The sequence below is a fragment of the Saccopteryx leptura genome, chromosome 6 (genome assembly GCF_036850995.1).
Source record: "Saccopteryx leptura isolate mSacLep1 chromosome 6, mSacLep1_pri_phased_curated, whole genome shotgun sequence".
Taxonomy (NCBI): domain Eukaryota; kingdom Metazoa; phylum Chordata; class Mammalia; order Chiroptera; family Emballonuridae; genus Saccopteryx; species Saccopteryx leptura.
The window spans coordinates 55,382,245-55,406,727 of record NC_089508.1 but is presented as its reverse complement, the minus strand read 5'-3'; the positions used below and the strand labels follow the sequence as shown (position 1 = coordinate 55,406,727).

General features: G+C 38.9%; 1 protein-coding gene across 9 annotated transcripts in view; it reads right to left on the bottom strand.

The window, feature by feature from the left end:
* The window catches only part of HERC1 (HECT and RLD domain containing E3 ubiquitin protein ligase family member 1), a 235,796-nt gene that overhangs the window by 164,656 nt on the left and 46,657 nt on the right, over window positions 1-24,483 (bottom strand). For all 9 annotated transcript variants that reach the window (XM_066341955.1, XM_066341963.1, XM_066341959.1 and 6 more), the window contains exons 3-8: window positions 10,643-10,738; window positions 7,174-7,368; window positions 5,322-5,633; window positions 3,051-3,147; window positions 1,999-2,142; window positions 788-915 (exon numbers count right to left, since the gene is read on the bottom strand). In XM_066341955.1, coding sequence (XP_066198052.1) covers window positions 788-915; window positions 1,999-2,142; window positions 3,051-3,147; window positions 5,322-5,633; window positions 7,174-7,368; window positions 10,643-10,738 — 972 coding nt within the window. The remainder of the gene's footprint in view (window positions 1-787; window positions 916-1,998; window positions 2,143-3,050; window positions 3,148-5,321; window positions 5,634-7,173; window positions 7,369-10,642; window positions 10,739-24,483) is intronic.

Genomic DNA, 24,483 nt, shown 5'->3' with positions numbered 1-24,483 from the left:
CTAATGTAGTGAAATATAAGGTGATTAATAGTGTTAGGCAGATTTTTTTAGGACCCAAGGCATTCCATCTCTCAAAAAATATTAAATTATATGCTAATTTCAGTTTTGCTGCTCATCTGCCTTGTGAATTAGCTAGAACATATTTTTATACCACTGCCTGGCACACAGCAGTTTCCTATATGTGAGAGAATGAGTGGTCAGCTCTCTTTTTTCACTGTCATTGCTGATGAATGGAAGGGGGGAAATTACTCAGTCTATCACCACGCCAGGACCCACTCCATCACCAACAATCAAAGAGAAGTTAAAATATGCATGTGTAAGTTCCAAAGTTTATAAAGAAATTGTAAAGTACTGACTATCCTAAGCCTGACTAAGCCTTTCTCAGAAACACTAGTGCTCTCAGATTATTTTCCCTGGGAAATGCTCTCCTTACCCTCTCTTTTGATCACCTTCTTCCCTTGTATGTTCATATCACTGGTTCCAGCAAAATCTAGTCTCACTTTCCTCCCACTATCCATGATTTTTAGGAAAAAAATTTAAGGGCGCTGAATGTTAAAAGGTTTTATAACTCCATCTTAAACAAAGAACTGGGGGCTGGATGAGGGCAGGTTTATTTGGGTCACACAGGCCAGGTCAGAACACCTGGTTCCTTGTCAAATACTGTTCTTCTAAGAAAGAGCACAAAATGTATTTTTAAATGTATTTTTTAAATTTAAATACAATTACTAGTTTTTAGTCACCTAGTCCTAGCAAATGCTCTAAGACTATTCTCATCCCTTAGTCCTACCTGCCCTGTTGATGTCAATGCAAGTGAAGACTGGCTTCCGGCACAAACTTTGCGTATGAACATTCCTTGCAACGCTTCAATAACTTTAGGTTTATACACTCTGTTGGTATCACCATGGCCAAGTTTGCCTATAAAAACAAACACAATCAAGTTAAACAATTTACTTGTTTTAAAGAAATTTTATTCTTGCAATTAAAACTACTTTAAGAGAGATATGGAAAATATTTTTCTCTTGTCTCTCTCTCCTTTAATAGTGGTATTTCTAATTTGAAATTTGCTGATGTAATAAACAAGTTCTATATTACAGTGCATAAGAATATAATTGTTTTTAATTTTTGAAAAGATTTAATAGTTCATGAAATAGAAAACTTGGCAAAGCACTAAAGAATAAAAACAAATGGCCAATACACAAATTTAACCTAAGAGTCAAAGAAATACAAATTAAATGATTTTATTTTCACTCCTGAAATTTTTGTTTTTTTAACTTTCTAATTGAATTCATTGGGGTGACACTAGTTAACATAATTATACAGATTTCAGGTGCCCAATTCTACAATATGTCTTTGTACACCATATTGTGTGCTCACTCCCCCAAGTGAAGTCTTAATCCATCACCACTGAAATTATTTTTTAAATTACCTTCATTTTAATGCCCAGTGTTGTTGAGGAATATGGGCAAGTGGGCATTCTTACATTGCTGGCAGAGTGACTAAGTAAAGTGGACAAAGATTTAGTCATTCATTATTTTTAATGAAAAAAAAAAATGGAAACCCTCTAGACACTCAACAATAAATGGTTTTATAAGTTGTGCTACAATCACATGAAAGAATACTTTGAGCCATTTAAAAAAAATGTAGAGCCATATGCTTATTGACATAGAAGGATATTCATAAAATATTATGTTAGAGAAAAATCAACAGGTTATAAAATAATATCCATGGTAAATATTGGCCTGTTTTGGTTTCTGAAAGACATCTATGTAGAAATATATAGTATATACACATTTGTATAAATGCATACATATTTAGATGTCTATCTACCAATGTTTTAACACTGGTTACAGAAACATTTGTAGAAACAGTTCATTTCAGTTTTTGAAATTTCTGCCATTGGTATTTCAGATTTTCTACAATACACATATAGAACTAAAAAATATTTCTTAAAAAACTCAGGAAAAGTCTAAAGCAATCAATAAATAATTTTTTACATACCATTGTCTCCTCCTCCAAAAGACCATACAGTTCTCCCATCCTTAGATAAAGCAATAGTATGTGAACTGCCACAAGAAACTTCTCCTACATTGCTAATGTCTTTTACTAATGTTGGGATGTTACGGCTGTTACTGTCACCATGACCTTGATAAAACACAACAAAAAAGAAATAATGTTAACTCTTTCTTTAGGCCATTACAGATGGAATAAACATTACAAGTTAAAAACAGAATTGAGGGCCCTGGCCAGTTGGCTCAGTGGTAGAGCATCAGCCTGTCGTGTGGATGTCTCAGGTTTGATTCCTGGTCAGGGCACATAGGAAAAGCGCCCAACTGCTTCTTTCCTCACCCTGCAGCATGATTCTGTTGGTTCGAGCACATTGACCCTGGACACTGAGGATGGCTCCATGTAGCCTCCACCTCAGGTGCTAAAAATAGCTCAGTTGCAAGCATGGCTCTAGATGGGCAGAGTATTGGCCCCAGACTGGGATTGCCAGGTGGATCCTGGTTGGGAGGTGCATGTAGGAGTCTGCCTCACTATCTCCCCTCCTCTCACTTGGAAAAGAAGAAAAATAAATTAAAAAATAATTATAATAGAATTTAGGTATTTTTAAGTGTTGTTAAATATGAAAAACAGAAGCCAATCTTCTAGGCTACTCCCAAACCATGTCACCCAGTCCCTCCTATCAATCATTAGGACATTCTATTTATGCTCCTTTCAGAGTCCTTATCTACTGCTGTCCAGTATCATGCTCACATTGATTTGTTTTCACTACCCACTAGATTACACACATGAGAATCACATGGTATCTTTCTTATTCTTGAAATCTGTAGTGCCCGCTCATAGTACACACTCAGTAAAAAACTGCTAGATTTAATTATATTTAAAATTTCAGCACCAGAATCTAGGTATTCTATATATAAACTTATCTTCCGTTGAACTTAAAACTAACAAAATAGATGATAGTCTGGCCTATTAATTCTAGTCTCACTTCTCAGTAATCATCATTTCTATTTTTCTATGAAAATAATTTCAATTAAAAAAAATCTTACCTAATCTTCCAAAGTCTCCTTCACCCCATGTATACAATTCACCATCCTCTGTGACAGCAGCACTATGTCTGTATCCAGCTGACACACAAACAACTACCTGAAATGCACACAAAGTGAATTTGATGAATATGAAAATGCTAAAACATATAGTTCATATCTGACCCCACACAAAGAGACTTCATAGAGACTGATATTCACAACTTATCCAGAAATTGCCATGTGCAGCTGTGGCGGCTGTGCCCAAGACAAGGCTGCCTAGCTAGAAGGTCAGGAAAGTGCTGAAATATAGCCTATGCTCTATATTTCAGAGCAGTGGCTCTATGCTCTATATTTGCCAAGCCATAAACCCTGGCTTCCACCCAGAGGAGAGGACAACTTTTCTTAATTCAGCTCCCACGAAGGCAGTGTAAAAGCTAGCAACTCCCCCAACCCCAAATACATCAATCTAATCACTTGCAAGAATATTTTATCACCTCTCAAGTCTTTACTCAAAGAACTGGAGAAGGCTAAACACTCACGGAACAAGAAAAAAATTTAAAATATAATGTTAACACAAAACCTACAATCCTGGCTAATCAAGAAAAACTCATTACATAATTGAAATAACTCTCAAAAATACACTGATATTACCAATGCAGAAAGATCTAAGCAGTATATAAGCTTATATTAATTAAACTCCTGACAGTATCTCCTTGGCCTCAAGTAGCTTATAAAATTAGTGAGTAAAATCGGGGAATAAGGGCATATGCCAATATAATTTAGGGACCACTCATACCTTTTAACACTGATCAAAATCAATGACTAATGGAGAAAGAAATACAGAAAAATATATCTATACTAATAACTCTATGTCTTTTCAATCTCTAGTCTCTTTAATCACAAAAATTAGAACTCACTTTAAAAAGAATTATAATTACGGAAAAAAGGAGGCCCAAAAAGATTAGAAAAATACAACTTCAAATAGTATTTATTTGAAGATCCTTAGAACCCCATATTCTACATCTTATCAAGTATCCCCTGATTATGTCAAGTGGAAAACTCCAAAGGTTTGGAGAGTTGATGTCTAAGTTAAAATACAAAAAGTTATAATAAAGTAAAATTCATGTGATTAGCCAACCTTGTCAAACAACCTCCCATAAAGAAAAAGTGTCCCACTTGTAATTCTGATATAAAATTAAAATTTAAACATTAAAAGATTCTTTTTTCTTTGTGACAGGGACAGAGAGAGATAGAAAGAGGAACAGATAAGGACAGATAGGAGGGAGAGAAATGAGAAACATCAATTCTTCATTGTGGCACCTTAGTTGTTCATTGATTGCTTTCTCATATGTGCCTTGATGGGGGGGGAGGCTATAGCAGAGCAAGTGACCTTTTGTTCAAGCCAGCACCCTTGGGCTCAAGCCAGCAACCTTTGAGCTCAAGCCAGAGACCATGGGGTCATGTCTATGATCTCACACTCAAGCTGGGTGAGCTAATGCTTAAGCGTTGACCTAGGGGTTTAGAACCTGGATCTGCTGCAACCCAGTCCAATGCTCTATCCACTGAGCCACTGCCTGGTCAGGCCATTAAAAGAGTTATATGTGAGAAAACTTACACAGAAAGAACACAATCATAAAAATGGAGGTATCCATAAAATTGCATATAATTGTATGTTTAGGAAAATACCTTCATATCTTTAAAGAGGTAAAATAGAAATAAAAAGAGAGCTAGGGTTAATTTTTAATGGTGCACATTATTTGTCTATGACCTTGGGCAAGTTACTTAACCACTTTATATGCCTTATGTAAATTTCTGTTAAAATGACACTTTATCCAGGCGAAACCTGACCTCATTATTTAATATCACCCCTTGACCAAGTAAGTATCTATTACATTACTCAATTTTTTATTTACTATTATTTGAAATTATGTTATCTGTTTAATTATTTATTATCTTTATCCCACAAAGAAAGCTCCATAAGAGCAAGGATCTTGTCTGTTTTGTTTACTGAATATGCCTAAAACATTGCTTAGAACTTGGAGGTGCTAAATAAATATTTGTTAGATGAATGATTCTCAGTTTTCTTACCTGTGAAATAGAAAAATTATCATAAGAATTAAAATAATGTACGTGAAATGTTTTGTAAACCATAAAAGAGCTATACAAAAGATAAGCCAAAGGGTTGGGGGAAGGTCAACTTTAGAAAGAATACATGAAAATCTCAAAAAAGACACTGTTAATTATAGCACCAGTGCATCTAATTATTTTAAAATTCAAATAGCAAGCACATACCTTTCCTTGAAGAGGGCCCTGAATAAGTTTGGGATATTTCTGTGTTGAACTATTTCCATGTCCCAGTTTCCCATAATCACCGTCTCCCCAACTGAAGACTTCTCCTTCTGTTGTAAAAGCTAAAGTGTGACCATCGGATCCTTTGGAAGATGAAACCTTTTTAATGGACCTGTGAGGCTCAAATGTTAACTTTTTTAAAGTAGACTGATTATTAGAGTCTCCAAGGCCCAGTCTACCATAGCTGCCTTTGCCACAAGCTCTGACAGAGCCATCCGTAGAAATGACAAAAGTACAGTATTGTCCAGCTTCAATCTGTAAGCAAACAAATAGAATTGTGAATATAAAATGCTTCTGTTAGACTCCAAGTATAATATTTAAGGCTGGTTTTATGAAAGAGGTTCGAAGGGTATCTTTTAAAGCCAAATAGGGCATGAATCTTCATAGATATAAAAAAGTCAATTAAAAATTGCCCTGGCCGGTTGGCTCAGCGGTAGAGCGTCGGCCTAGCGTGCGGAGGACCCGGGTTCGATTCCCGGCCAGGGCACACAGGAGAAGCGCCCATTTGCTTCTCCACCCCTCCGCCGCACTTTCCCTCTCTGTCTCTCTCTTCCCCTCCCACAGCCGAGGCTCCATTGGAGCAAAGATGGCCCGGGCGCTGGGGATGGCTCTGTGGCCTCTGCCCCAGGTGCTAGAGTGGCTCTGGTCGCAACATGGCGACGCCCAGGATGGGCAGAGCATCGCCCCCTGGTGGGCAGAGCTTCGCCCCTGGTGGGCGTGCCAGGTGGATCCCAGTCGGGCGCATGCGGGAGTCTGTCTGACTGTCTCTCCCTGTTTCCAGCTTCAGAAAAATGAAAAGAAAAAAAAAAAAATTAAGAAAACTACTAATGGCCTTTTCAGGTTGACTGTATTGTGGAGCTCAAGAGAATGTACCATATTTTTTGCTCCATAAGATGCAGATTTTTCTCCAAAAAGTGGAGGGGAAAATGCCTGAGCGTCTTAGGGAGCGAATATTCTTTTTTTTTTTAGCTGCTGCGGGTTCCCAGACAACTAGAAGAGTATTTGAACATTAAAGTCTCTTCTCATTTGTTAATAACAGTGCTAGTGGTTGTTAATACTCCTGTTGAGTTTATATTCTTGAAATATTATTGTGGTATGTTTTATTAAGTATTTTAACACACCATTTGGTTCCGAATATTTTTTTTATTTTCCTCCTTAAAACCCTAGATGCGTCTTATAGTCAGGTGCGTCTTATGGAGCAAGAATATGGTATATTTTACCTTTCAGGTTATTTACCTGGTGATGGGTCAATGAAACAACAAAGTAAAATGTTTTAACCTCCTCTTATAATTAAAGGGCAAAAAAAATAAAAATTTTCCTATAAATTCCTTAGGGTTGATTATGACAAGAACTATATTATATTCAAAATTCATTTTAAAATGTTTTAATGAAAATACTAATAAAATATAAAGTTCTAGTTGGTTAAAAGGTAGTTACAAAGGCAAAAAAGGGGGATAATAGGAATATGAAACACCAACATGGCTAAGGGAAAATTCCAGTTCTTATTTAGTCTTATTTACCGTTTGTGTTGAATATAAAAGTAACTACAGTGCCATCCATAATTCTTTTTAAAAATCCAGATCCCAATTTAATTTTTTGAAACTTGGAAACAGTGTTAGGGAAATGGGAAACAAAAAATTATTTTTTTGTATTAAAATGAAAAAACTAACACAGTATGGTATAGAAACACTATAGAGAAGAAACAACCAAGAGTCTTCACTCATTTAAAAAACACTCAACATTATTTAAAGCAAACCATGTCTTCTATCAATTGTAAGGTATGCAGAGAACTCACGGTCTGAGCATCAGAGAAACTGGGGGCCAGTTTGGGCTGTAGTATTTTCTCCTGTGTACCTTCTACCAACTGATGGCTGCTATTACTCCCCCAAACATAAACCTCACAGGTTTCCGAGACAATGGGAGCATCACCAGTCTGAATGCTATCTGGGCTAGCACATGTTCTTGAGTAATCAGAAGCCATTCTGCAAACCTATTAAAATTAAAAACAATGAATTGTCAAGACATTTTTAAAGTAGACATTTTTATAAATATTCTGAAATTACTGTTATACCGTCCTTCTTTATTAGGGTTTAACTGATGTTTTTATTGACTTACATGAACTCCATACAGTACAGATATTAACTCTGACTATAGCTGTTGTCAATATGTCTGCCTTTTAGCTTTCTTCTTGAATCAAACAATAAAATAAGGATCTTTAATAGTCAATAATTTGATTGTCAGCCCATTAAATGGAGGAGATATAGTAATTTTAGTCAGAATCTTTAAACAGCACCCAAAACAACAGAATAATAGATTAATCTGCCTTTTCCATACAAACTGTAGCAGAGTAACCAAATAACACAATAGAATATGTTAGACAAATATATATTTTCCAGTGAACATGAGGACAGTTTTGAGAACATACACAGACATATTTGGGAAGGCTGCCAGTCCCTAGTAAAAGATCTAAAATTTTGCTAGAGACAAAAGGAGAATGATGGGTCTAATCAAATTAGAATTTTTTATCTGAAGACATGCATATTACTACATATACTACAGCTTGTAAGAACAATCATAGCCTCCCTCCAAAAAAAAAGAGGAGAGAAGCAAGAAAAAAAATCTACTTGCAGGGCTTAGAAATGCGTTTTTTAAAATAACTACGAAGTGGGTAGGATTCAGGGAAGCTAACAATAGAAGCAAAATAGTTTTCTAAACCCTATGAATCACTACACAGAGCAACTAGAAGGCAAACTCCAAACCCATGTTTAGCATTCAAAACAAAACTAGATAACAAAAGTAGTGCCAGGAACTCCAAAACATAAGCAGGTGCAGACAAATCCACCACCAAACACAAAATCTGCATGGTGATAACATCTGTGTAGGAGGAAGCAATAGAGAATAGAGTGTCTGACAGACCTGAGAACAGAAAAAACAACAACAAAAGAACAGTCAGGTACTTATTGGAAAGAACAGTGAACCAAGCTAAGAACAGCAGTTGCAGCTGGGAAGAGCTGTACCCTCTCTGATAGCAGGAACGAACAAGGGTTCCATGATGAGAGGTTTAAAAGAAGCTAGAGTAATCTAGCTTTTGTGAACTCTTGAAATCGATAAACTAGGGCTCCCTCACAGGACAGAGCACCCACACTGAGGAAAAACTATAGGGAGTGAAATAAAAATTGAGCAGAATACAGACAACAGAGAGGAAAGACAGAGGTAACTGTTGGGAAGGGGAACACACTGGGAAATCACCTTTTTGTTTTTAACATTATGTAAAAACAATAGAGGAAGGGAGGCCAAAGATAAAACAATATAAGCTTCACTATAGATAATTCAATGAATTTAACCTCAAATAGTTTTAAATCTACCAACTCATAATGATGTTTCTTAAATGAAATTAATTTGAAGGATCACAGGAGACCAATGCATTAAACTGAAACCTAGTAAAATAAAAATCAGTGTTAAAAAAAAACAGTTGGGGAAAAATCAAGCATTTATTCTGCCTTTTCCATACAAACTGTAGCAGAGTAATCAAATAATAAAGGAATCATCTCTTTAAAAAACATCTTAATTAGTAAGTGAAAGAAGAAAAATAAGAGTATCAACACTTTGCAACCAACCATGAATGAAATAATAAATCTAGTCATTAAGCATCAACTGCTGCTAATACCACAAAAAGAAAGACAACCATGTGTAACCGATGCAAGATCACACCACCATGTATAGTCCTGCCAAAGTAATCAAACTTGAGACTGATCAGGACATACTGAACTGGATTATGAATAATAAATCAACAAAATCCAGACTATGGAAAATTCTACAGTCTAAAATCCCAGGTTTCTGAACAAACATATTGAAGGAAAATAAAAAGAAATGAAAGGGAACCATTAAATTAAAAGATTTAAGACGCGCGCGCGCGCGCGTGTGTGTGTGTGTGTGTGTGTGTGTGTGTGTGTGTTTCCAAAGTTAGAAGTGGGGAGCCAGTCAGACTCCCACATGCGCCCAACCAGGATCCACCCGGCATGCCCACCAGGGGGCGATGCTCTGCCCATCTGGGGTGATGCTCCTTTGCGTCTGGAGCCATTCTAGCGCCTGAGGTGGAGGCCATGGAGCCATCCTCAGCGCCTGTGCCAACTTTGCTCCAATGAAGCCTTGGCTGCAGGAAGAGAAGAGAGAGATAAGAGAAGAAGGAGAGGGGGAAGGGTGGAGAAGCAGATGGGTGCTTCTCCTGTGTGCCCTGACTGGGAATCAAACCCGGGACTTCCACATGCTGGACCAACTCTCTACCGCTGAGCCAACCGGCCAGGGCCAATTTAAGACTTTTTTTAAATGAGCAAGACTGAACTATATAATGTCTATGGATGCACACCTGTGTGACACAACTATAAAGAAACGCAAGGAAGTAATTAGAGACTGTCCCCAACTTACAATGGCTCGACTTAAAGCTTTTTAACTTTAAGATGGTGCAAAAGCACCTGACCAGGCAGTGGTGCAGTGGTAAGAGCATCAGCCTGGGATGCTGAGGACCCAGGTTGGAAACCCTGAGGTCGCCAGCATGAGTGCGGGCTCATCAGGGTTGAGTGTGAGCTCACTAACTTGACTTGAGCGAAAAGGTTGCTGGCTTGAAGCCCAAGGTCACCGGCTTGAGCAAGGGGTCAATAGCTCGACTAGAGCCCCCAGTAGGCACATATGAGAAAGCAATCAATGAACTATGAATTGATACTTATTTCTTTGCCTGGGTACAGATTAGAAGGAATTCTTTTTTAAGATTTTATTTATTGATTTTAAAGAGAAGAGAGAGAGAGAGAGACAGAGAAAGGAGGGGAAGGAGCAGGAAGTACCAACTCATAGTAGTTGCTTCTTATATGTGTCTTGACCAGGAAAGTTTGAGGTTTCAAAATGGCGACTTCAGCATTCAGGTCAACACTTTATCCACTGCGCCACTATAGGTCAGGCAAGGATATTTTTTAAAAAATAACTCATTAAACCATATATTTGTTTGTATATCTTTCTGTTTCACTTAAAGTTTTTTTAAATTACAGTTGTCTTCACATGATTCAAAGTTCAAAATGAATAAAAGGGTATATACACTGAAAACTATGTTCCCCACCCAGATACCCCAGCTCCACTTTCTAGAGACAACCACTAATGCCACTTTCTTCTGCAACCCTTCCAGAAGTTAAACAGATTACTTTTAAGGGATAAATACATGCCATAGCATTTTAACACAATGTAATTTTAATGTAAAAGCCATGATTATTACATACCTCTTCAAAGAGACATAAAGCTGCCTCATAGAGCGAGCACAGGCCATCAGACGTTCTGGTTGGTTCCCTCCACTGACTCCGATCAGCAGATGAGCCCTATAATTAAAACATTGTGGGGAAGAAGAGAGACATATTCATTAAAAATCATTTAAATAGTCCACAAAAACATTGGAGGAACTGTTTATATGATTATGTGCATTAAGATAAAATCCAAGCATTAGGTTATGAAACCAAGTTTTACATATAAATGTTATAAAAGATGTGGCTGTAGAGTAAAACAGTAAATTAAATGCCAGTCCCTCACTGATGACCTTATTCAATAGTGATTTGTTCTAGGGTCACAGGATTTGACCCAGAAACAGTAAAGGAGGCAGAATTTTGCCAATAACACATTCTTTGTGGGTGGTTAATGCCCAGTAAATAAGGTCCCAGGAAATTTTCTACTACCCTGGGGATGCTTTGTCCATCTGCCCCTAAGGATACAGGTGAGTAAAACACAGCCAACTTCAGTGATGACCCTGACCAGAGCAAAAGTCTGGCCCTCTTTTTTAGTTTCAGCACAACAAAGGTCCTACAAGTCAATTCATAGAGCTACCTGACTACTGTAGCAACAAAGCAACTTTCCTAGCACAGCTGAAGAATCATTGTATGTACCTCTCTGGGGCTAAAAGCCTACTCTCCATATTAGAGCCCAAAGGCTAAGACCAGAAATCATTCTCAGTAAAAATTACAGGCCCTGGCCAGTTGGCCCAGTGGTAGAGCATCAGCCTGGTGTATGAATGAATCAGGTGTGATTAGCGGTTAGGGCACACAGGAGAAGCAATCATCTGCTTCTCCACTACTCCCCCTCTCCATTCTCTCTCTCTCTCTCTCTCTCTTCCCCTCCAGCAGCCATGGCTTAGTTGTAGCAAGTTGGCCCTGGGCACTGAGGATGGTTCCATGGCCTGCATTAGGCGCTAAAATAGCTCAGTTGCCGAGCAACAGAGCAATGCCCCAGATGGGCAGAGCATTGCCCACTAGGGGACGTGCTGGATGGATCCCAGTTGAGGTGCATGTGGGAGTTTGTCTCTCTGCCTTCCCACTTCTCACTTAAAAAAAATTTTTTTTTTAAATTATAAACCAGACAATGAACATGATCTTCATTGCTCCCTCAGATTCCTGTATTCTGAAATCTTTAGATCACAAATATCAAGCTCTTTTTCCAATCTGTCAATCCTATAGTCATGACATTTTTATCAGTGGTTTTATATCAAAGGATACTTACTGTATTATAAAAATATTTATAGTCTAGATGATCACATGGTAAATATACCATAGAAAAGTATATCCTCGGCCCTGGCTGGTTGGCTCAGCAGTAGAGTGTCGGCCAGCATGTGGGTGTCCCGAGTTCAATTCCCAACCAAGGCACACAGGAGAAGCACCCATCTGCTTCTCCACCCTTCCCCCTCTCCTTTCTCTCTATCTCTCTCTTCCCCTCCCACAGCCAAGGCTCCATTGGAGCAAAGTTGGCCTGGGTGCTGAGGATGGCTCCATTGTCTCTGCCTTAGGTGCTAGAATGGCTCTGGTTGCAATGGAGCAATAATCCAGATGGGCAGAGCATTGCCCCCTGGTGGGCATGCCGGGTGGATCCAGGTTGGGTGCATGCGGGACTCTGTCTCTCTGCCTCCCCACTTCTCAGTTCAGAAAAATACAAAAAAAGTAAAAGTATATCCTCTACTATGGAGAGGGAGTTGGCCTAGATGCCCTGTAAGATCCCATCCAACTAAGATTATGATTTTATCGATTCAAACTATTTTAATCAATATAATTCCTAAGTAATGAAATAAATGAACATGTTAGCTACTTAATTTATCACTGGATCACCAAGTACTGACTAACCTGCTGCTACCAAAATCAATTTTCTTTGTGTTTAAGGTGGTGCTTCTCAAATTTTAAAACAGATATGAATTATCTAGAGATCTTGTTAAAATATAAATTCTGATTCAACAAAAATAGATGGGGCCTGAGACTCTGCATTTCTTACAAGTTCCCAGGTAATGCCAATGCTGTTGTCTGGGGCTCACACTTTGAGTAGTAAGGCTTTAGAGCAGTGGTTCTCAAACTTTTTGAAGTTGGGGCGCATTCAAAATCCTACAAATAATTGTAGGTGTACTATATACAAATTTCTGAGAAATATGTTATAATAATTAAGTCAAATATTAAAGGAAAAAATATAAAGTCCAAGTGTGCTTTTATGGTAATTAAAATAAATACGAAAAAATTAAATTTATTCTGACATTAAAAAACATTTTTATGTTACATTTTTTGAGTTATGCTTTTTAGAATTTGTAATAAAGAGGGGTTTAAAAAATGACAAAAAAGTTATACACACACACACACATTCTTAGTAAGATTTAGTAAATTCGTAAATTCAGCAGGTCCCGTGGCAATTGTGTTTTTTCATTCTTGTGTTTATGAGAAACACGAGCCTGATGTGTCCTAGTGATTTCTTCAATGTTTGGGCATATATTTGAAAGAGAAACTCTCATTTCCTCATCAATACATTGAAGAATTTCTCTCTTTTTACTCTTAATTGTGTTGAGGGTAGAAAATCCCAATTCACATAAATAGGATGTTGAAAATTATAGTAAAATGTTCAAAGCTTTTTTAATATTGCCACATATTCTTCTTTTATAGAAATCCAAAAGGCTTCAAGAGACAATTCCTTATGTTTAATAATCAATCCAATAGCCCCACCATACATATCGTTTTAACTTTACACCGAACAAAGGATAGAAGAAACTTGCCTCCAGTCTTTCCAGGGAACATGGTGGGTAGTGTAAACAATCCAGCACCACAGCTTAACAGCCTTTCGCAACCTAATCAGGCAAGTGAGGTGGGGGGCTGGACAGACTGTCAGCTTACAGCCAATTCCCCACACCTCTGTCTCCCAAAAATCTATAAACTCCAAAAACCCTGTTGGTTTTTTTGTCCCCAACAGGCACCATATTTCTCTGGAATACCATAGGGCGCACCTGTAAATCTTCTAGGGCACACCAGAGCTCCCTGACGCACACTTTGAGAACCACTGCTTTAGAGAGTCATGTGTAGGTCTGCAGTCATACCAGAAGCTGACTGTTCAAAATTAACTAGTCCTTAAGACAGTCAAGGTGTTGCTAAATCAGCAAATATATACTTTGGGGCACAGCCTCTCCAAATTCCACAATTGGGGAAAACACAATTGTAATCTTTGACTCCACTATTTAAAGGCTACTTCTAGTGATCACCAAGCCAACAGCAGATGAGTTAAAACAGCTTCCCAGGAGCAGGCAACAGGACTACCACAATCCCTTTCTAATGTCTTTCTATTGTACAATACACTGTAAAAAGTTTTCATAATAGACAGACCTGGGTTTAAATCCAGATTCCATTACTTATTGGTTGTGTGACTAAAGAAAAAGGTCCCTTCTCCTTAGACAGAAGTAATGCCTATATTATTTAGGGTTATTAGGAACAGTGACTGAAATTATGTATAAAACATGCTTAACATAGTTCTTCATATGTAGTAACTCAAAACTGGTTGCAGAAATTGTATTTTGCAACATGTACAGTGAGAAAGAAGAGAAAATACAGGGAGTCTTTAATAAATTCTTGCTATATTTAAAAATAAGATACCAACAAAAAAGTTAACCTTCAAATACTGTCTGCAGTGACTTTCCTTGCTTTCTGCTCTTCCCCAAAAGTCAGTAATTAAGAGAGAGACTAGTCCTAGTCAACTAAGATTAAAGACATCTCTAAAGCTCATTCTATATAGAATTAGTATTTTTTCCTTCTTTTTCCAAGTGAAAGGAAGAGATAGAGAGACAAACTCCAGTATGTGCCCCGACTGGGATCCACCAGGCAACTCCTGTGGGGGAACAATTCTCTGACCATCTGGGGCCATGCTTGCAAATGAGCTATTTTTAGTGCCTGAGGCAGAGGCTCCATGGAACCAGCCTCAGCGTCAGGGGCAATGCACTTGAACCAATCTAACCATGGCTGCAGGGGTGGGAGAAGGGGAGGGAGAGGGTGGAGAAGCAGATAGTTGCTTCTCCTGTGTTCCCTGACCAGGAATCGAATCCAGGACACCCACATGCCAAGTCGACACTCTACCACTGAGCCAATTGGCCAGGACCTTTCTATACAGAATTCTTAATATCTTTTGTAAACATACTGCATAATAATAATTTTTAGATTTTTAAATTTTAAAAATACCTAAGCATTTTTAAAGAAATTACATTTTGAAAAATATAGCACATTAAATGTATAACTTCATACATTATTAACATATCATAGAAAGTTCAATGGTCCAGAGATAAGTAGAAATTAAAATAACAAATTAATAGTTTCACAGGTCTTCATTTCATTACCTTCTTCTTAAATACTTGTCATTGAAAATAACATACAGTAGTAACTTTTTTTTTCACACTGGTCCTTCTAAAATATTCAGACAAGAACATAAGACTAGATGAAGTACATTTATGTTCTCTGTCTGGTTTTACTCTACTTAAAATTGATTAAAATTAAAATCTAATTACTCCCCAGTGCCTATAGGATCAAGTCTCAAAAGCCCACATAGCATGGGATATAAGATCCTGCCTAGCTTGGCAGCCTCATCTCATCTCATCCATCCAAGGCTTACTCTTCTACACCTCAATCACTTTGTGAATTCTGGTCCTCTATCTAAAAAATTCTCCAGTCTCCTCACTAACACATATTGTACTTGTAGGCAAACTTCCAAATTTTCAACTGAGCTCGGGGGACCTTCCCCTCCAGCACTCCTGGTGTCCCATCACCCCCTCCCTATACAGACCTCTACTAAAACCCATTATCATTCATCTGAAATGCCCATGCATCTCTCTTTCCTTAAAATGTGAGCTGGTGGATGGCATGGACACTACAAAGCTTATTCATCTTTTTAACCTAGTGCCTAACAGTATTTGGCAAACAGAGCTCAGTAAACACCTAGAGCAGCGGTTCTCAACCTGTGGGTCGGCCACAGGTTGAGAACCACTTACCTAGAGGCATCCAAGGCCAATATTTTCATTGTTTATTTTTTTAGAATTCAAAGATGTACACTGACATTATTTCCCTACTCTTTATTTAAATGTAAGCTAATGAGTATCTTGTTCACTCCCACTCAAAAACAATTATTATGTGTGTGGGTAGCAGAATTTAAAAATCACACAAGTAAATACAGTTTATAGATTGAACTTATTGTTAGTCCTTATGCCAAGTATTCAATTGATGATTATGTATCTCTCCCTCTAACTTCTAGCTTGGGGATACGTTTTGTCCCAATTGTTCCAAGGTAGAGACACTTAAGGCAGGGACGATCAGGTCCGGTTGTGGTCCAGTGTACCAGGAGAGGTTCTAGATATTTCCTGAGTTCTCAGACACTACTCTAAAATGTAAAAAATACAGATTCTAGAGACCAAGAGCATCAGACTACTGCTTACTGTGCAAGAAAGCATAATAAATATAAAATTCAATTAAACATTTCTTTCCCCTAAAATCAATCTGAAACTTGATTAAACTTAATCTAATGTAGGCCTGTGGTGACTTTGGGAGAGCCACACTAAATCAAACAAACATGCAAAATACTTCCTCAGAATAGATCCAGAATTCTGAAGAAAGCAATCTAGTTTTCTGCAATATCCCTGTCTCAACTAGGAGCTGTATTAGACGGTACAGCCTTGGAAGGTAAGAAGAGAGGCTCTATCGGAGTAGGTGCTTTTTGTTTGTTTGTTTGTTTTTTTGTACTTTTTTTCTGAAGCTGGAAATGGGGAGAGACAGTCAGACAGACTCCCGCATGCGCCCGACCGGGATCCACCCGGCACGCCCACCAGGGGCGAAGCTCTGCCCACCAGGGGGCGATGCTCTGCCCCTCCGGGGCGTCGCTCTGCCGCGACCAGAGCCACTCTAGCGCCTGGGGCAGAGGCCAAGGAGCCATCCCCAGCACCCGGGCCATCTTTGCTCCAATGGAGCCTTGGCTGCGGGAGGGGAAGAGAGAGACAGAGAGGAAGGAGGGGGTGGGGGTGGAGAAGCAAATGGGCGCTTCTCCTATGTGCCCTGGCCGGGAATCGAACCTGGGTCCCCCGCACGCCAGGCCGATGCTCTACTGCTGAGCCAACCGGCCAGGGCCCGGAGTAGGTGTTTTTAACATTTTGTTCAGAAATGAAAGAGGCCAAGTGGAGAGAAACTGGAAACCCAACAATAAAATAAATTTATTATATTTTCAATCTTTTATAACCCTTTGAATAGTGAGTTTTTTTCATGCTCACTGACCCCTGGGAGTTATTTTCAAAAAATGAAATTAGTTACAGTTACAGTTTTATTAACTTAAAATCATGTTTGTTTGATAACCAATTTATGGAAACAAGAAGAACATACATTTGCCTTTTTTTTTTTTTTTCATTTTTCTGAAGCTGGAAACAGGGAGAGACAGTCAGACAGACTCCCGCCCGACCGGGATCCACCTGGCACGCCCACCAGGGGCGATGCTCTGCCCACCAGGGGGGCGATGCTCTGCCCATCCTGGGCGTCGCCATATTGCGACCAGAGCCACTCTAGCGCCTGAGGCAGAGGCCACAGAGCCATCCCCAGCGCCCGGGCCATCCTTGCTCCAATGGAGCCTTGGCTACGGGAGGGGAAGAGAGAGACAGAGAGGAAAGCGCGGCAGAGGGGTGGAGAAGCAAATGGGCGCTTCTCCTGTGTGCCCTGGCCAGGAATCGAACCCGGGTCCTCCGCACGCTAGGCCGACGCTCTACCGCTGAGCCAACCGGCCAGGGCTACATTTGCCTTTTTTTTTTTTTTTTTTTTTTTTTTTTTTTTTTTTTTTTTTTTTTCATTTTTCTGAAGCTGGAAACGGGGATAGACAGTCAGACAGACTCCCGCATGCGCCCGACCGGGATCCACCCGGCACACCCACCAGGGGCGGTGCTCTGCCCCCCAGGGGGCGATGCTCTGCCCATCCTGGGCGTCGCCATATTGCGACCAGAGCCACTCTAGCGCCTGAGGCAGAGGCCACAGAGCCATGCCCAGCGCCCGGGCCATCTTTGCTCCAATGGAGCCTTGGCTGCGGGAGGGGAAGAGAGAGACAGAGAGGAAAGCGCGGCGGAGGGGTGGAGAAGCAAATGGGCGCTTCTCCTATGTGCCCTGGCCGGGAATCGAACCCGGGTCCTCCGCACGCTAGGCCGACGCTCTACCGCTGAGCCAACCGGCCAGGGCACATTTGCCTTTTTTTAATGTAGCCTTACATATGTATGATTGTACTCTGGATGGTCAGGAGGCACGAGGACGTACATGAACATTCGTACTACTCAAAGGGTTAAAGTAGGCCTTCATGAGAAAAAAAAGAACAAATCAACATATACAGGAAACAGAAAAAACTTGGGCTTTATGGACAGACGCTAGGTTATAGAAATTAGTTAACATAAGTGTTTAATCAAAAGTACGTATTATACTTCTAGTTCTTTTGCCAAATAGATGTGTAAATTTAAGATAATTGCTACAGTTTCTTAATCCTTAAGATAAGGATAAATACCATATTTCCCATGTATAAGACCCACTTTTTTCCAAAAATCTGGAGTCTAAAAACTGGGTGTGTCTTATACAGTGGTTGTAGATTTTTTTACTTGCATTTCCCATTTTTCCACGCTTTTTTCTGCACTCATTATTGAACACAGGGATTCGTCATCAGACACAGATGAGGACAAGCTAATGGATGGGAGTTTTGACAGTGATGAGGAGTTGTATGAATTCTATGATGAATAAAACTTGAGTTCAATAACTTTATATAATACATTTTTTTCCAAATTTTGGGCCCCAAAATTAAGGTGCGTCATATACATGGGAGTGTCTTATACATGGGGAAATACGGCAATATCTAGCTTACAGATTAACATAACAACTGAATGAGACAGTACATATAAACCACCTGGTAGACAGCACTCAATAAAGGTTAGCATACCTCCCTAACTGCAGATATTTGAGAATAGTAAATTAGAAATCAAACAAAGAATGAAATGAGCCCTGGCCAAGTAGCTCAGTTGGTCAGAGTGTCTTCTGATACACAAATGATGTGGCTTCAATCCTAAGTCAGGACACAAACAAGGATCAACCAATGAATACATAAATAAGTGGAACAAATTGACATTTCTCTCCCTCTCTTGTCTCCTTCCTCTCTCTCTCTCTCTCTCTAAAATCAATAAAAATCTTTTTAAAAAGAATGAAATGCCTTATTATAGGTTAATTAAATGACAATTACAACACATTATATAGATAGGTGAATATATTTACTATAACTATTTAAACTTACACAGCCAATTTCAACTAATAGCCAAATATGCATGCAAACCTATTTCCAACATGCTAAAAGACAATAAGGCTAAACAGATACTGAGGAAAGTGATCTACATAGTTTCTGGGGGCACCTTTCTCCCACTAAGGAGTAATATTGTAGGATAAGCCCTTACATGGTAACATAGAGAAGCAGCCTCTGATTCAGGGCATTTAGCCTTTTGTTTAAGAAGAAAAATACACCATGAGGAAGCATATAATCATAAAACTAGATTGTGCAATCATTAATATAGTTTATTTGTAACAAGGCAATAAAAAATAAATAAAGAAGAATAATATATAAATGAAGAATTAAGCAACTCCCCAGAAATACTAACACATGATCATGAATTCAGGTCATTAAATGATATTACACATTTGAAAGCAGTATAAATTTAAAGAATGTTACCAGAAAGTATTAAGATAAAAAAATAAAATTAGAGAAATAGGTTTAAGTATTGAATTAAAAAGGGGTCTAACTGCCTCTCACAGCTCTTCCTTCAAACACCTTTCTTTCTTAGATCACTGCATCTCCAACTGTTTCTTCTTCAGGTGAAGGTCACAGTGCCCCATCAAAACTGCATATACTGAACAAAGACTGTATGCTTTCTTTGTCTTAATTTTAACATTAAAATTTCAAATTTTCATAGATCTTATGATCTAAAATCTGCAAGTATTTATTTATAGTATAATGTTTTGTAAAAAATAACTTGTTATTTACCATACAGTTCACATGCAAATTTTAAAACAAGTGAAAACTACCCTGGTTTTAAAATAAATTCAACATAATTGTTTTTTACAAACCATTCCTGTTAATCCAAGAGCTTTCCACTTGTTTGGGGGGAAAAAAGTTTTGAAATATATGTATGTAATTTACAAGTGATATTTTTAGTTACTTTAACTAAATTTGTTCATTGATATTTAGTAATAAAGACAACAAAAAGACTGATTAATGTAACCCAATTAAAATTAAGTCAGTTTATAAATGTTTTGGTGTTTATATTCTAAATTTGTATTATTTCTTTTAATTTTTCCATTGATTTCTGAGAGAGAGAGAGAGAGAGAGAGAGAGAGAGAGAGAAGCATCAACTCACTGTTCCACTTAGTTGTTCCATTTAGTTGTGTACTCACTGGTTGCTTCTTGAACGTGCCCTAACCAGAGATCAAACCCATGAACTCAGTGCACAGGCATGACACTAAACACTGAGCCACCAGGCCAGGGCCTAAATTTATATTCCTTTTCTTTTTCCTTTTGTATAGAGAGGCTATAGAGATAATGTCAGAGTAATGGCAGCATGAGAGATACTCCTGATCTCTTCCCTTGAAATTTCAACAAACTGAACAACTATAACACAGCAAATGAACTCCAGCTGAGCTTGCAGGCATTCAGGAAAGAATGCCAAGTTACCACAAGCCAAACAGAACTACTCTAAGGCACATCATAATAAAACTGTCAAAAATCAATGACAAAGAAAGAATCCTCAAGGCAGCTAGGGAAAAGAACATAACATATAAAGGAGAGCCCATTAGGTTATCATCAGACTTCTCAGCAGAAACTCTACAAGCCAGAAAAGAGTGGACCCAAACATTCAAAGAACTGAAAGAGAAGAATTACCAGATAAGAATACTATATCCATCAAAGTTATTCTTCAAATATGAAGGAGGAATAAAAACTTTTACAGACATACAGAAGCTGAGGGAATTTATCACCAGAAAACCCCCACTGAAGGAAATATTCAACCAGATACAAAGAACAAAACAAATCAAAACTACAAGTAAAACTCCAACAAGGTCACAATAAAAACAACGATAATCTATGACAAGAATTACATAAAAGGGGAGAGAATAGAGACCTGCAGTAGCAAAGGAGGATGAAGTGCAGAAGCACTCATAAGACAAAGGACTCTTGTACATATGTACATTCTTCTCTTAATAACCTAATGGTAACCACCCACAAAAAAGCCACTACTAAAACACACAGCTTAAAAAAAAGAAGAAACAGGAGAAAGAAGTATGAAATACCACCAAACAATCTAAACAATAACAACTGACAGAAACACAAACGAGAAGAACCAAACAAAACACAGAGCTACCAGAAAATAAAACATAAAATGGCTATAGGAAATCCTCAAGAGTCAATAATTACCCTATATGTAAATGGACTGAACTTACCAGTAAAGAGGCACAGAGTAGCAGACTGAATCAAAATGCAAAACCCAACCATATGCTGACTTTGAGAGAAACATCTAAGCTGCGAGGACAAAAGTAGATTCAAAGTGAAAGGCTGGAAAATGATTCTCCAAGCAAATAATCTCCAAAGAAAAGATGGTGTAGGCCCTGGCCGGTTGGCTCAGCGGTAGAGCATCGGCCTGGCATGCAGGAGTCCCGGGTTCGATTCCCGGCCAGGGCACACAGGAGAAGCGCCCATCTGCTTCTTCACCCCACCCCCTCTCCTTCCTCTCTGTCTCTCTCTTCCCCTCCTGCAGCCGAGGCTCCATTGGAGCAAAGATGGCCTGGGCGCTGGGGAGGGCTCTGTGGCCTCTGCCTCAGGCGCTAGAATGGCTCTGGATGCAACAGAGTGATGCCCCAGTGGGGCAGAACATCGCCCCCTGGTGGGCATGCCAGGTGGATCCCGGTCGGGCGCATGTGGGAGTCTGTCTGACTGCCTCCCCATTTCCAGCTTTGGAAAAATGGAAAAAAAATAAAAAAGAAAGAAAAGATGGTGTAGCCATACTCATATCCAACAATGCTGACTTCAAGACAACAAAGGTAACCAGAGACAAAGATGGACATTCCATAAAGATAAAGGGAACACTGTATCAAGAAGATATAATACTTCTTGCCCTGGATAGTGCGCTCAGCGTCAGCCCAGCATGTGGCAGTCCCGGTTCAATTCCTGGCCAGGGCACATAGGTGCCCATCTGCTTCTGCACCCTTCCCCCCTTCTTTCTCTTTATCATTCTCTTCCCCTCCCACAGCCAAGGCTCCATCGGAGCAAAGTTTGCCCGGGCACTGAGGATGGCTCTATAGCCTTCACCTCAGGCACTAGAATGGCTCTGATTGCAGCAGAGCAACGCCCCAGATGGGTCGAGCATCACATCCTGGTGGGCATGCCGGGTGGATCCCAGTCAGGCGCATGCAAGAGTCTGTCTGTCTATTGCCCCTGGCTTCTCACTTCGGAAAAATACAAAAAAAAAAAAAAAAAAAAAAAAGAAGATATAACACTTCTTAATATATACACACTGAACCAGGGAACACCAAAATATATAAGACATCTACTAACTGATAAAATAGAAGCAGACAAAAACACAATCATACTTAAGATTTTAACACACCATTGACGGCTTTAGATCATCCGAACAGAAAATCAATATCAGCCTTAAACAACACACTGGACCAAATGGACATAATAGACATTTACAGGACATTTCATCCCAAAACGTCAGAGTATACATTCTTCTCCAGTATGAATGGAACATTCTCAAGGATAGACCATATGCTGGACCACAAAACTAACATCAACAAATTCAGGAAGTCTGAAATTATACCAAACATATTTTCTGACCATAAGACTTTGAAATTAAAATTCAACTGTAAGCAGGAAGTAAAGAAACCCACAAAAATGTGAAAATTAAACAACATACTTCTAAAAAATGACTGGGTCAAAGAAGAAATTTAAGCAGAGATCAAAAAACATATACAGAAAAATGAAACTGACAATACAACATATCAAAATTTCTGGGATGCAGTGAAAGCAGTAATAAGAGGGAAATTTACATCATTACAGGCTTATATTAAGAAACTAGAGGGATCCCAAATAAACATCCTAACATCACATCTTAAGGAACAAGAAAAAGAAGAGCACAGGCAACCCAAAGTTAGCAAAAGAAAGGAAATAGTAAAAATTAGAGCAGAACTAAATGAAATAAAGAACAAAAAAACTATAGAAAAAATTAATGCAACAAAGAGCTGGTTCTTTGAAAAGATCAATAAAATCAACAAACCACTGGCTAGAATCACTAAGGAAAATAGAGGAAGGACTCATATAAATCAATCCAAAATGAAAGGAGAAATTACCACAGACATCATAGATTTACAAAGAATCATAGTAGAATATTATGAAAGGTCATATGCCACCAAATTCAACAACCTAGACCAGGGGTCCCAAAACTACACCCCGCGGGCCGCATGCAGCCCCCTGAGGCCATTTATCCGGCCCCTGGCGCACTTCCTGAAGGGGCATCTCTTTCATTGGTGGTCAGTGAGAGGAGCACTGTATGTGGCAGCGCCGCAAAGCACGGCATTGCTCACGTACAGTACTACTTCCAGTGACGCGGGACACACGCGTCATGGCTCCGGAAGCGTGTCATATCACTGTTACGGCTAGCAGTGACAAATATGGAACCAGACATTGACCATCTCATTAGCCAAAAGCAGGCCCATAGTTCCCATTGAAATACTGGTCAGTTTGTTGATTTAAATTTACCTGTTCTTTATTTTAAATATTGTATTTGTTCCCATTTTGTTTTTTTACTTTAAAATAAGATATGTGCAATGTGCATAGGGATTTGTTCATAGTTTTTTTTATAGTCCAGCCCTCCAACGATCTGAGGGACAGTGAACTGGCCCCCTATGTAAAAAGTTTGGGGACCCCTGACCTAGAGTATATGGATAAATTCCTAGAACTATACAATCTTCCTAGACTGTCATGAAGAAGCAGAAAACCTCAATAGACCTATAAGCAAAGGAAATAGAAACAACTATCAAAAATCTCCCCAAAAACAGAAGTCCAGGAGCAGATGGCTATACTAGTGAATTCTACCAAACATTCAAAGAAGTTTGGTACCTATTCTTTTCAAAGTCTTCCAAAAAATAGAAGCAGCAATACTCCTTAACAATTTTATGAGGCCAAAATAACCCTCATACTAAAACCTGGCAAGGACAACACAAAAAAAGAAAACCACAGACCAATATCTCTAATGAATACAGATGCAAAAATCCTAAACAAAATACTAGCAAATCAAATGCAAAAACATATTAAATATATATCACAATCAAGTGGGATTCATTTCAGGAGCACAAGGGACCAAATGGACATAGATATAATGGACGTGATTACCAAAGGGAGGAGGATGTGGGGAAGGGGGTGGGAAAGGGGGTGGGGAAAGGTTGTAAAGAGGGACAAATATAAGGTGAAGGAAAATGATTTGACTTTGGGTGATGGGTATACAACATAATCAACAGTTTAAATGCTATAGAAACGTTTACCTGAAACCTATGTACTTGTATTGATCTATGTAACCATGTTAAAGTTAATTTTCTAAATAAAAGTAAAAAAAACGAGGGGGGGTGGATGTAGGAAGCATCAACTCAGACTAGTTGCTTCTCGTATGTGCTTGGACCGGACAAGCCCAGGGCTTCAAACCAGCGACCTCACAGTTCCAGGTTGATGCTTCATCCACTGAGCCACCACAGGTCAGGCT